The following is a 13707-nucleotide window of genomic DNA, read 5'->3' as shown; positions in this document are numbered from 1 at the left end:
TCCACGTCAGTGGGGTGTCAGCTTCACGCAGCTGAAGTTCCTCTTATTCGATGATGTGGTCCAGGTTGTATACAGAGTATATCTTAAATGCAGAGCTGTGAACTACCTGCGGAGCTAATGTAAATCACTGCGTCCACCACGTGCTTCTAACTGCACCGTTAGAATGCAAAGGAAGCAGACTGCGCTTAACTCTTAAAGTTTGAAAAATATTGTCCCTTTCTAACAGGTCAGATACTCAGTGGCATCTCCCTCATATCTAGGGGGGGTTGGGCATTATAATTGTTACAAAGAGATTATCTTCATCTTTTCTTCACATAGTCAATTAACACAGTCAGGATCAGCAACACTTTATTTTTTGTAATATGTAATAAACATGCATTTCTATATACAACTCTGATCACTTTATTTCTTTTGGTAATTTCATTGAGTTAATACAGTAAAGTCAGAACAAAATCATTGTTCTGTAAGAGATTAGTACACATAAAAGATAATAGAGAGAATCAACATATGGCTCTCAGTAAGACTTAATAACCTCTGAAACTTCAGGGTGTCAATACTTTATGATTTAAAGGTATAGTGGAGGATGTTCTTTTTCCAGGTGGATCATCAAAATAATTGGTCCTCCTAATTGTCTATCATTCTGGAGATATTTTTATGTAAGACCATCCTATGTGCTTGTCCCGTTTCACTTGCCGGTGGTGAGCCTGACATAGTGGAAAATTTGCAAATCTTCTTTTGGAAAGTAAGCTTGTGTGAACGATGCAAGCAGCTATTTTTAAACAGAGCGTGCACAAGGAGAAACGGTCTTAACTTAAAGTGGCTTTATTGTGTATTCATAGCTTTTTTTTTTCTTCCTCTGTGGGTTTTCATGTGTTGCTTCAAACTTGAGCTTACAGTAAATCTTGTCCCACAAAGATCACAGCAGAAAGGTTTATGTCCTGTGTGGATCCTCATGTGTGTACTTAGATTTCCCCTTTCAGTAAATCTTTTTCCACATATATCACATGGGAAAGGTCGCTGTCCAGTGTGGACTCTACTGTGCGTCTCTAAATGTATTTTTTGACTAAATCTTTTTCCACAGTGAAGACAGCAGAAAGGTTTCTGTCCCGTGTGGGTCATCATATGTTTGGTTAAGTTTGATTTTTCATTAAATCTTTGTCCACAGAGATCACAAGAGAAAGGCTTCTGTCCTGTGTGGATTCTTGAGTGCGAGTTCAAAAGTGTTTTTCGACTAAAACTTTGTCCACATAAATTGCAAGAGAATGGTTTCTGTCCTGTGTGGATTTTTGTGTGTCTTGTTAAACTGGCTTTTAAGCCAAACCTTTGTCCACACAGATCACAACAGAAAAGTTTCTGTCCAGAATGGCTTATCATGTGTATTTTCAAAGCTGATTTTTCAATGAACCTTTTTCCACATAGCTCACAAGAAAAAGGTTTTTCTTGTAAATGGATTTTTATGTGTTTGGTTAAATATCCCTTGACACTAAAACTTTGTCCACATAGATCACAGCAATAGGGTTTATGTCCTGTGTGGATTTTCATATGTGTATTAAAATTTGGCTTTGCGCTAAATATTTTCCCACATACATCACAGGTGTAGGGTTTTTGTCCAGCGTGGAGCTTCTTATGTCTGTTTAAACCTCGTTTTGATGTCAATAATTTACCACAGTCATCACAGCTAAACTTTAATCCTGGCTGGACTTTCCTTTGTGAGCCTTCATTTGGTAAGCTCGGAGACTCTATATCTGAATTGATTGAGTTGTTCTGAACAAAGGGATGAAAAAAATGTTCAGCAAACATAGAGGAACTATATGGTTTGTTAATATTTTCAGCCAAAGTCAATGACTTCCAGTCATTGTCCATGTCCTTAGTTTTTAGCCCAAAGTCTGACAAGTGTTTCAGCTCAGAGACTGAAGGTTTTATATCATTGTTCTCATCCTCTATAGTGTCTTCAGTCTTTAAGTAAATGGAACCATCTGGAGTCCCTCTGACTTTAAACTGGTCTGGATAGAGCCGAGGGGAATGGTTATCATTCACACCGTCATTGAGAGAAGCAGTCACTGGAAAGCTGGTGGCTTCCATCTCCTCCTTTGCATTGAGCTGCTCTCCCCCCAGACTGACGTAGATTTCTTCCTGTTCCTCCTTTATGTGTTCAGGCTTTGGGTCATTCAGGTGAGCATATGGTCTGTAGTCCACAGTTTCCTCTTCTTTAACAATCACCACCTGCTTAACATCTGCAGAAAACATTGAAAAGCATAATGCATATTAGAAAGTAAGGCACTTAAACAGAAAAAATGTTCTTCAACTATAATTACTTCTCTAATGTTCATGTTTTGTTTCCCGACTCCTTACATTTTTTTCTTAAATTACCACATATCCAGTGTCTGATGCTGTCTGAACTTATAAACACAGATAACACATTTTATTATTGTACTTCGCTTATTCAGACTTCAGTGCAGTGCAAGACTAAAGGGCTGGTTATACTCCTGCAGCAGCGTGTTGTAGTGAGCTTGACGCAGACATTTTTGATTTATGCTAAATTTTGAGCATTGTCTGCGCTATATGCTGTGGGTCTAGATACGGCCGAGGCGGAGAGGAAGCAGGGGCAAGTTCGTGCGACAACGGAGGGACATGAGGGCGAAAAATAGTGGGCATTCAGGTGAAAAAAGGGTCCCAGCGTTCTCGCGCACCTCTCTCTTCTAGCTGGTCCAACGTCACGAGTTGTTTTCCGCAATTGCCGTCATACAAACAAATTTAGCTGGCCTCCTGTCTGCGGTCACTAACAAGTTGGGAGATGTGCAGCAGAGTGTCTGCGGAGGGGGCGGGGACGTCTTGTTGTTCACCGCGACACCTACGCAGACAACCTAATTTCGAAGTATAAATCAGCCTTAAGAGTTTAATGCTAAAGTAAAAGCAAAGGCCTGTATCACGAAGCAGGATTACTGGGTTAGTGAGACAACTTCAGGTTTAACCCTGACTTTCCTGTGAAGCTGGATCTTTTATTTTTGTCCTGTTTTGCCAGTTTGGCTCTGGGAAGAGATTTCCCAGAGCTTGAAGATAGTCCAGCAGCTTTTCTTTCACAAGCAGACCATTACTGCCTTTGCCATAAGGTTCCGCTTGATACTTCTATATGAAACTGCATTGAAAATTGTAAAATCGTGTACAACAGACATGCAGAGGGAAAGGGAGGTGAGAAAGAGGGGCAGAAACAACAAAAAGTGCATGAATATAGAGAAAATAAAACAAAACAGAAAATATACACAACAGAGAAGTTATAAATAACACCTAGAATCTGCTTCCACACCTGTATGAGATTAAAAGAACAGAAAACAGGGAACATAAAAGCAAAAATAAGACAAGATGCAACCAAAGTAAAAACCAAAAAAAGCTTCAAGAGCAGGGGCTATCCCATAAATATCCATGTGATTGGAATACAAAATCTATGGCGATTACACAAAATTATTATTCAGGATGGTATACATTTGTAGCTGCAGCTTAGTGTTTAGTATTAGCATGTACCCATGAACACCTGGAACCAAACTTTTGTGGTATGTATGCATGGGCATTCTCATGTATAAAGGATTTACAAAGCTTCCTCATCAGAAAAATATCCTTAAGTGCAGGTTTGGAAGGGCCAGATTTGACCTACAGGTCTCAAGACAGAAAAAGAGGCGATCCCGGCCCCAGATATCTAGTGGCACCCCAGATCACTGGGAAACAAAGAGGGCAGATATAGGGATGGCCGCACCCACCGGCTAAGGGCAGATGAGAGCACCCGAAGCCCAACCCCCGAGGGGCCCAACCCCAGAGGCCTTAGTGCTGAAGTCCCATGGGCTCGCTGCTGTGGGCCGGTCCCGCCCATGATGGACCCGGATTAGAGCTCCGGAGTCCGAGAGCCTGGGGTGCTCCAGCTCTTAGTGGGGACCCCACAGCAGATACAGGTACCTGGCACCTGTTACTGGTGGAGAGCATAAGAAGGGGGGGGGGGAGGTACGCCCTGCTCATAATTGGGACTGAGGATGTTCAGTAGGTGGGGCGGGGGAGGCAAACATCCAACCTTACAATTAAACATAAGTAGACAGAGCCTAACAGGGAATTTTTTTTAACAATATACTTGCAAAAATGAAGAGGGAATTATCCATTGGGGGCCAAAAATGGTAGATGAAACTTACTGAAATGCTCATACAAGCAGACTGGAATATCCATTGTTAGTTGCAAAAGTAAAAACCGCAGGATTCCCTTAAGAACCAAAATTAAATGAAAAAAATCATGGTATTGCAAAACACCACTGTATATTTTTCCCTCAAGGCGCTTTGCTGCCCCCTCAGGATGCTTTGCGGATAACAGAGCAACCCACTTAGAGCAGTAATTATACCAAATTTGTTAAAAAAAGATATATTAACATTTTGCATTTAATATAAAAATACATTTTCGTCTGTCAATATGTTTTATCCAGAACTCCTCAAGTGAACACGTTTAAGTGTTCCCCGGTTAAATTTCGTTTAAAAAAAAAAAACTTTTTAAGGAACCTTTTGCCATTCAGTTATTGATCGATTAATCGGAAAAATACCCAACAGATTAATCTATTTGTAAAATAATTGTTAGTATAGATAGACAGACCTTTCTCTCTCTCTATAGTTTCAAAATCAGTACAGATCTGATTTTTAATAGAATTTTAAATTAATTTTGCTTGGGGCCACCAAAATCCTTGAAATGGCCCTGCCCCAAAGAAACCAGAACAGGTAGCCAACCCGCCAAAGAGCCCACCATGCCTGCAGACAGTCATAGACATTCCAGGCCCCCACATCCATATGGTCCTCTCATACCAGTAGACCCCCCCCCAGGAGAAGTACGACGTGACTACACAGGTGCGGGATAGCCCAAAGCATCCCCCCACCCGACTGCAGGCACAGGCTGCGTGCAGGCTCAGGGCAGGCAGCAAGACAGCATCGGACGACCCACCATGGAGATGATCTTTTAACAAAGATCCTATGTGTGTGGTAGTGTGATAGAGTAGGTGAAGGGAAGCATCGGAGATGGGGAGCAAAGAACTGGGGAACGGGGTTCTCCCAGGGAGCCAGCTCCCTTACTGACCCCAATAGGCACCCTGTTCTCCACCCAACAGATCTGAGGATTGATGTAAATCCTAGAAAAAGCTCACCCCAGCAGCTAATCAGCTGTTCACAAAACAATAACGTCCCAATAAGGTTGAGAACTCTGAGTTCAGTTCCACAATGGCTGCTATGAATTAGTTCAATCAACTCTAAGTAGGTCCATTCAGAGCTAAGCACATGTGTGAGAAGTAAAAACACGGTCGTCAGTTGCGGCCCCAAATCGACAAGTCACCACGAAACCAGAAAATAGTAAGTGCCTATTTCACCCAAGTGGAACTAAAGATTTTAATGAAAACATTGGTGGAAAAAAGGAAAATGTGTTTAAAAGACAAAGAAACAGCACTACAGCTGCAAAGGAGAGGAAGAACTTTTGCCGCTGGACACCGGAACGTCAACTAATCAGAAAAGCTGATGATCTAGGAGCTTTTTTTGGGAGACCAACACTACATGCAAACTTCTGACTATATTGTACACACAGAGTGTATACAAAAAGACATTCTGCATATGAACAATATATAAATATCAAGGGTGTTAAACTCCAAAGGTAAATAAAAAAAGTTGGAACAATAGATTAGTTATGTAGAAGGAAAAGAGCAAGCTCTGATCATTATTGCTTCACTAAAACATGAACTATTGCAAAGTGTTTTAAATACCCAAACTAAATAGAAATGTTAAAACCTGACTAAGAAAAATATTCCATTGTATATTCTGGTTCTTGCAGTTTAACCATAAACCTTTAAAACTCTTTATATTCACTTCCAGCCGCTACAAACGGCAGCTGGAAGTCCCTCAAAGACTGGCAGCAGCTTGGAGCTCCCAGCGGCGATTTCCAGCGCTGCATCCCGGCGGTTTGTTGGAGGTCTGGTGCTCTGAATAAGAACTGCATATTTCAGCAGGACCATAAATCTGATGAATTGACTGCACAGAGGAAGTTGGACTTTCTCGCTTAAAAACATGATACTCGGCGAAGCCAAGCTGCTCTCACAGGGATCCTAAAGCATAAGGCAAGTTAAATTCAATACTTTTTAAGACTTTTTAATGCCACTTGAAAATAAAAATTTAAGACCAAATTCACAAGAAACACAAGAAAAACCTGCTTGCGACAACTTAACCCAAAGGTTTATTTTAACATAAACCACTGCACTTGTATTTCAAATTTTGAAAAACTTCCCATACAGGAAGAAAGCTAAAAACACACAAATGACATATATTTTAACAATTATTTAACTGAATTCACAAACTTTGTTTTAGCAGGGAACAAAACAAATCAGTTTTAAAGCCACAACATAACCAGTGCTAAGTCTTTTTTGGAGCTATTTTTCTTTTTATCGTTTTCTTAGTATGTTTGATTTGGTGATAAGTGAAGGCGTTGCAGAGACAAGGGTGGAACAAAACTGAGAAATACCGGCTGTGTCTCGATAACTCGATTTTGACGCTTTGTGTTTCGCGCTTTGCATGTGCGACTCAACTGCCTTAATTCCCATCGCTCCGAGCTTGAATAATTTTTTGCACAAAATACACTGTGCCTCATGTATGTCCCCTGGTACTGGTTTTAGCCATTGGCTGGATAGCCAATTTCGTTACATTTACACTTGCTCATATTTTCCAGACAAAACGTTAATGGCGCATCTCCCAAATGTCCTGGCCGCAACAACACTTTTATCTACTGGTGGACACTAGTCCATTGTGTTAAAACTTTGGAAAGCTAGTTTTTAACAAACAATAAGCGCCAGAGAGTAGTAAAATGAAAAGTGTTGTTTATTCAGTTAAATATTATATCTCGAATGATATCCTTTGTATAGAAACTGAAGACATTAAGCTATTGTGGAAAATACCAGAACTGTATTAGGATATGTGCTAATAATAAGGTAGACCCTTTGCTTGTCCTTGACAAGCTAAAATGAAAATAATCTTAAGAAAATTGTTATTGCAGGGCTGTCAACTCTCACCCATTGGGACTGAGACTCCCGCTTCTCACTGTCTTCACACGATATCACTCCTTATCTCCATTTTGTCACGCAAACATAATGACGGACATTAAAACTCAACTCCATTCCACTTATTTATATATCAAAATACAATACTGATAAAAATTCAGTCTGCATTTTCAACACAAACATACAGGGACATGCCAGGTTCATCAAGTCCGCATTTTAGCTCCAGCCCACCTTTTCACTGCTCTGAGAGAAGCAGAGCTGGACCTGAGCCAGACATTGAAAAAAGATTTCCTAGCATTTATGATGAGCATTTATATTTGAATTTTATCTTATCTTGTCAGGACTAAGATCACTTTGGAAATTAATGAAGATTTGAAGCAAAGTACTTGATTAAATATGAATCAGCTATACAGCAGCTGGGTTAAATAATCAATGTGGAGAGAGTGTAGGATCAGATCAAATGGTTTGTTTTCTCTACATCTAGAGCTGTTTTGTTTTTTTAAATCAAGATTTAAACCTCGTTTCCTCTAATTTAGCCTCCTGGTTTAGTCCCAGTTTTAGTCCATGTTTTGCTCACAAGTAAAATAATTATTCCTCAGTCTAGTTGAATAATCTCCTGTTGGATTTTAGGACTAATTAAACCAACAATAAATTAAACCAAATTCTTAAAGCTTTCAGATCTGCCTCACAAACCCATAGGAGATCCACAACAGAAAAGAACCATTTTATTTTTCAAAAGATCAGCCACCCAAGAAAAGACCAACCACATAGAGAGAGGATGTGCAGAACAACTCAGTTATCCAGGATTTATAGAGGAGAAACCAGATGGATGTATTTAGGTCCATTAAATATGTTAAAAAAAAACTTAATTTCCATCACATGTACTATAATAAAACATCCACAGAAATAATTTATTGTGTCGTGGTTTTTATAGAATCTACAGCCTCTTAGAAGGTCTGAATTGTCAATTGTAAAAATTTTATAAGATAATGAGTTTAGTTTTTAATCCTTAGCCTATTACCAAATATTCATACAGTGTAGTTTGCACGGGATTCCATTGCAATGGTTCCTGTATTAGTGCCAATAATTCAGTAATAACTCATTTGTTTCACATTGTTTAATTTACTTGAGCTACATAGAATTATTAATAAACACTGTTGTGAAATTCTTAGTTTACAGTAGATGCAAGTATTTTAGTAGGGCCCATACTTTTGGTCAAATTATCTGAAAATCACCAGAATATAGAAAACAATGTATATTTTCTGTGAATGTGTTCCACTTAACTAAGGATCATTTATTTTTCAGTAACAGTAAGTGCGCTTTAAAAATTCCACATTTTGCCACTTTGTTTCAGTTAAATCCTAGAGCTGCACCTGTCCTCAGAGCCTTTCAATCTAACTGTAACAATGGTTGCCTGTCCAAACTATTTCAAAATCTTACTCCAAGGTTTGGTGAAAGATTGTCCGTCCTGTTATTGTAATATTACCTTTTTTGTTTGTTGTCTTTCTGTTAAAGATTCATGTTAGGGCTGCAACAACGAATCGATAAAATCGATAAAAATCGACTTTTAAAAGCGTTGGCAACGAATTTCATCATCGATTAGTTGTGTCGCGCGATTAATGCGTCATCCGCCGCCGTCATCACATCCACTTGACTGAAGCGGGGGAAGAAGAGAAAATACGGCAGAGCGAGCCAGCGCTGCAGGTGCAGTGTTGCCAACTCAGCGACTTTTCAGACCCCTCCAGCGACTATTTTTCAAAAAAGCGACTGGCGACAAATCTGGCGTCTTTTTACGGTGTCACTGGCAGCTTTTGGAGACTCTTACGTGAAAGCATGTATCATTCCTACTAGGGATGGGACAATTTATGAAAACCGTCAGAATCGTTCGGTTCGACTGTCTCGGTTCGGTTCGCGTGTGTTTCGTTCGGTTCATGCGCTGCTCCTTTTTCCTCATAGAGGAAGCGATTACACTCCAGAGCAGAAGGTGGCGGTACTGCGACCAAAGCCAACCGCCAGTAGTAAACAAGAAGAAGAAGAAGCGAAGCAGCTTAGCCGGGTGTAGCAGGGAAAAAAATCAGTTGTTGTGGAGAATTGTGTCGGACTGGCGAGTGGGAAAGAACAGGAGTTGGAAGACGCGCCAGCAGCACTTTATAGGTCTGCTGTATGGGACCACTTTGCATTTAGAGTGACCTACGATGACGGTGGAAAGAAAGTTGTGGATAATAGTGCAACAGTGTGCAAGCATTGTGCAACACGTTTTGTTTATGCTAACAGCAACATGTCATGCTAACCCTGAAATCCCTCATACTCCGCCAGCAACCCCCGCTCCGCCCCGCTGCGCTCCAGACCGGCTGCTCAAAGCAAAGCCTACAGCATCCACTGTGGCTTCGTCTGCTCCCCTCTGAGTTCCTTGGAGATGGTAGAGAGCATGTAACCTGACAACAGCCAGATGCATGCATCTGGCTGTTGTCAGGTTAGAGAGCATGCGCCAGATGATTAAATTCAAAGCAGCAAAACATACGGAAATGATCCAGGGTTTCCGCGGATCATTTAAAATAATTACAATCCATTATTTTTGGGTGGATTTTTTCATTAATTTCATATTTTTTTATGGGATTTCGGTGTAACAATCAACATATATCTAATCGAACCGAAAACGTGACCAGAAACCGTGAATCGAACCGAACCGTGGATTTTGTGAACCGTTCCACCCCTAATTCCTACTCTGCCGTGGGGCGCCTCCCCCCGCTCCCGCAGGAGTCCCTCTCAGCGCTGCAGTCAGAGCAGCAGGATGTTTACCCTCAGCGTCCAGACTGCAAATGAAGCGCGCATGCACCGGGATTGACGGCGCAAATTGATCACAATAATTAAAATAGCCTGCGCTTTGTACAGTGAAAAAAGTCGTAACATGCAACTTTTGTAAAAACAAATTAACATGGCACGGAACTAGGCTTGTCCCGATCCGATCCACGTATCGGATCGGACGCCGATATTGGCAAAAAAATGCGTACCGGCAAAGCATGTAAAAATTCCGATCCAGACTGCCGATCCAGTTTAAAAAAAAAAAAAATCTGGTCCGTATTTTCCAGTTTCGCCGAGTGAAACAATCCATTCCACTATTTTGCGCCAGTGTTCCCCGAATCTGGTCCGTATTTTCCAGAACACCTTCAAAACACCCACAGGTCTTTTTGGGTCTGTCTCCCGGCCTAACCATTAAAACAGGTGAATTGGAAGATAGCGGGGAAAATGTCAGCCGTGTGGGATTATTTTATCCTGCACAATGTGTAGATGGAGACTAGGTGTGGAGGACATTGGGGAGTATAAGGCATTTTTGTGTAACTATTATTTGCACTGATTTTTTTTAAGCAGTGTCTTTTTTCAAGAGTAGAGTCCTGATTCTAAGTTAATAGACTATTTTCCACTCTTGTCTGTTTTGCATTTTTATTAAAACTTACAGTAATATAGCACCTTTAACTGTTTACGGTTTTACTGTTCACTGTGCAATATTAGATTGCTATTCATAATTTTGTCCAGTTTGTGTTTATCTCTTAATAAACAGGTAAGTTTGTTGTTACCAATCATTGTGTTTTATTCAATCTCACCTAATTTAGCTGGCTAGATGTTATCAAGAGTACTAAAACCCTTTTCAACACGAGTCTTACAACTAAGGCTAAATACTTTAACTTAAACTTAAATACATGCTCGGATAGGCTGGTATTGGCCAGTATCGGTATCGGATCGGAAGTGCAAAAACCTGGATCGGGACATCTCTACACGGAACCACCATGTTTGTTTCGTTTTAAAGTGGGGAAACGTAACGTTAGTTTCTCAGGTAGCTCATCTGATGCTTTCCTTACCGTGTTAGTAGGTTACAGACAGTGATAAGGTTGGCTACTTATTTTACTTTTAATTTTATTTGAATTAGCTTAAGCAGCGTTTATATTTACTTTGTAAATAAATTAACTTGCAAATTATGAGGGCAAGGCTTTTAAAGTTTAAATCTTCTGGCAAAAATAAAGTAAAGATCCTGCAATTTATGGAAGTAAAGCAGAATAAAATCCAGCAAGATCAGTAATATGTCAATTAATTAAATGCCACATTCCCATGTAAATATCTGTCTTTGGAGGATGTGTTTTTTAGCACCCCTAGTTCTCTCATTTTTATTCCAAATGCAATTTATAATTTCAATCACTGGGCTATTTTTATCTCTATGGTTAAGTATTTTCTCAAGTAGCAACTTTAACTGTTATACTTTCTTGTCTTAAAAGGCAGAACTCTATTAGTCTAAAAAAAAACTCATTTGTTGAAATGGGGGGGGCTATTGTTTGAACCCCTTAGGGGCTTTAAAAAAAAAATTTCTTTTTTTGCACTTTATGAAACAAAGTACCCTATATTTTGTGGATGTACAGCTACATTTCTCATGTAAATTTGCGTAGTTTTAACACAAACATTTATTTTTCATATTGCACCAGTACAGTTAATTAACAACCTGTACTTGTGTGCTTGTTTGTTCTGTCTAAAATGTTTATTTTGGAATAAAGAGGTTAATATAAAAAATATTTTTTGTCCGATTCATCGATTAATCGAAAAAATAATCGGCCGATTCATCGATTTTTAAAATAATCGTTAGTTGTAGCCCTAGTTCATGTGTTGCAATTTACTTTGGAAAAGAGCGCTTTTAATCCAATATGACAGATTTATTCTGGTGTTTCCTTCTTTTTGGGTCCATACTTGCTGTGTTCTTGTGAGTTGAGAATCAGCCACAGTATGGATCTACCATTGGATCAGTCTCTGTCTCTGCCCCTTTCTGCCTGCTGCAGTGAGGTCCTTCTAAGTTTATCTGACACAACTCGTTAAAACGCCTCATTTTCACATTAAAATCCCTTTTCATAACAATAAATAATAGATAAATTAGATGAAAGTGCTATCGGGTTTTGTTCTGTTAGTTTTACACGGCGATTCCGTGTTTCCAGGTAAGCTTTTGTCTGATCCTAACCTCGGGGTTCCACTCACAATATGGCGGACGCGGGTCGGTTCAAAGGAGAGATGACGCGCATTGTTTAACAGTTACGTGGTACATTTGGGCTTAAAGAAGTTAATCCATTAGTCACCTTATAAACGTACATTTGACGTGAAAGCATGCAGATGTAATATGGAAAGGACAATTTACCAGCTTCAAGGATGTTGTGTTCCGTCTTACATTCTTTGTCCTCCTCTTTAACTGTTTCGGGAATCTCTCCTATTGCTGCACCATGCCACAGTTGGAGCCGCTGCGTCCACATGTTTGCTCTTAGCTTATCTTTCAATGTTCGTTTAACATTTACTAAGCAGTTCGCGCTCAGTTTTCACCCAAACTCTTAAAAAAGGAGGTAAATGATTGCTCTTCTTTACTAAAAAGAGAGAAACTCATCTAAAGGCCTTCTGTCTGTTTCTTCTTCTTATACTACTACTTCTTCTGTGGGGGGTTTTATTGGCGGTCGGCAAACAACTTTAAAGGTGCATTACCGCCACCCACTGGAAAGGAGTTTGAACCGAATGTTGACCTAAAAAAATAACAATAATAAAATAAATCACTTAAAAAACAATAACAAAAAGAGGCCTTCTTCTTTTTTTGTATTTTAATGCTGGTTGGCATTAAAAGAGCAACCTGTTATGAGTGTAAATCAACAAGACAGGCTCAGAAAAACAGATGAATAAAGATATAAACTTCCTATATTGTTTTAAGTAATTCAGTTAACTTTGAATAATATTTATATAACAAAACAAAAACAAATCTTTTAAAATATTTCAAAGTTATTTGCCATATATATATATTTTTTTTTATTAAATCTGTTCTTTCTCTCTGATATTTCCTATCACGTCTGCCCAAAGTTTGTCCTCATGGGCCGCTGTGCAGGTTTTAGAGGTTTCCCTGATTCAGCACAGCTGATTTTCATTTATTGCTGATTAACAGACCTTTGCGTAATGGCAATCATCAGAATCAGCTGTGCTAAAGCAGGGGAAACCTCTAAAACCTGCAGGAGAGCGGCCCTCGAGGACCGATTTTAGGCATTTGGGCTTGTCTAGAAGCCGTCTTTTGTGATTGGTTGGGGTTGTTCATTGATTTCTCACTGTAGAGGGGACCATTAGTTTCACTTCCAGACCTTCTATTTTACTGCTTGCTAAGTGGCTGTTGGGAGATGCGTCAGAAAAGATCTCCTACTGCACCTTTAAGTCACACAACTAGATTGGTTGTTTTTCCATCCTATCTACTTTTAGAATCTATCCAAAATCCCACATCTTGACTGAATACTGAGGCTGTTTAAATGCCTGCTGAAGTTCTTGTGCTTTTTGCACTTCCCGAAGTGGTCACGAGAGGTATCAGGGTAGCGAGACTTCAGACATCATAAATTTTGCCCCTTCCCTAAATAAATAACTTCTCGCGGCTTTTGTGGAAACGCCCCCTCCATTACTGGACACAGGCCTCGAAGCCTGGTTAATTTCTACCAACCTGATAAATGCAGTCCATAAGTGTGAAATATTAGCATCACCCTTAACTGACCACTGTGGCATTTCAATTTCCTTTCAATTTGACAAGACAAAGACAATTCCCTCCTCTTTATGGAAGTTCAATAACAGCCTTTTAGACAATGAGGAATTTTGCAACGAAACAAAAA

At 39.7% G+C, this 13707-nt stretch overlaps 1 protein-coding gene across 1 annotated transcript; it reads right to left on the bottom strand.

Moving 5' to 3' along the window:
- On the bottom strand, nt 1-12516 carry LOC119771472 (zinc finger protein OZF-like). The gene is made up of 2 exons (XM_038267490.1): nt 12222-12516; nt 1-2234 (listed from the first exon to the last, which is right to left on the bottom strand). The coding sequence occupies exons 1-2, from the start codon at nt 12331-12333 to the stop codon at nt 823-825; spliced, it is 1524 nt and encodes a 507-aa protein (XP_038123418.1). The 5' UTR covers nt 12334-12516; the 3' UTR covers nt 1-822.
- Nucleotides 12517-13707: the final 1191 nt, after the last annotated feature.

This window comes from Cyprinodon tularosa, unplaced genomic scaffold (assembly GCF_016077235.1).
Source record: "Cyprinodon tularosa strain WSP-4 unplaced genomic scaffold, ASM1607723v1 ctg118, whole genome shotgun sequence".
NCBI classification, from domain to species: Eukaryota; Metazoa; Chordata; class Actinopteri; order Cyprinodontiformes; family Cyprinodontidae; genus Cyprinodon; species Cyprinodon tularosa.
Note: the sequence above shows the minus strand (reverse complement) of the source record. Positions and strands in the feature narration are given on the sequence as shown.

Excerpts from the sequence above, each read along its gene's own strand:
- LOC119771472 (XM_038267490.1), bottom strand. The coding sequence starts at position 12,333 with ATGTGGACGCAGCGGCTCCAACTGTGGCATGGTGCAGCAATAGGAGAG. Across the intron at positions 2,235-12,221 it reads ACACAACATCCTTGAAGCTG|ATGTTAAGCAGGTGGTGATT; the intron begins GTAAATTGTCCT and ends TGTTTTCTGCAG.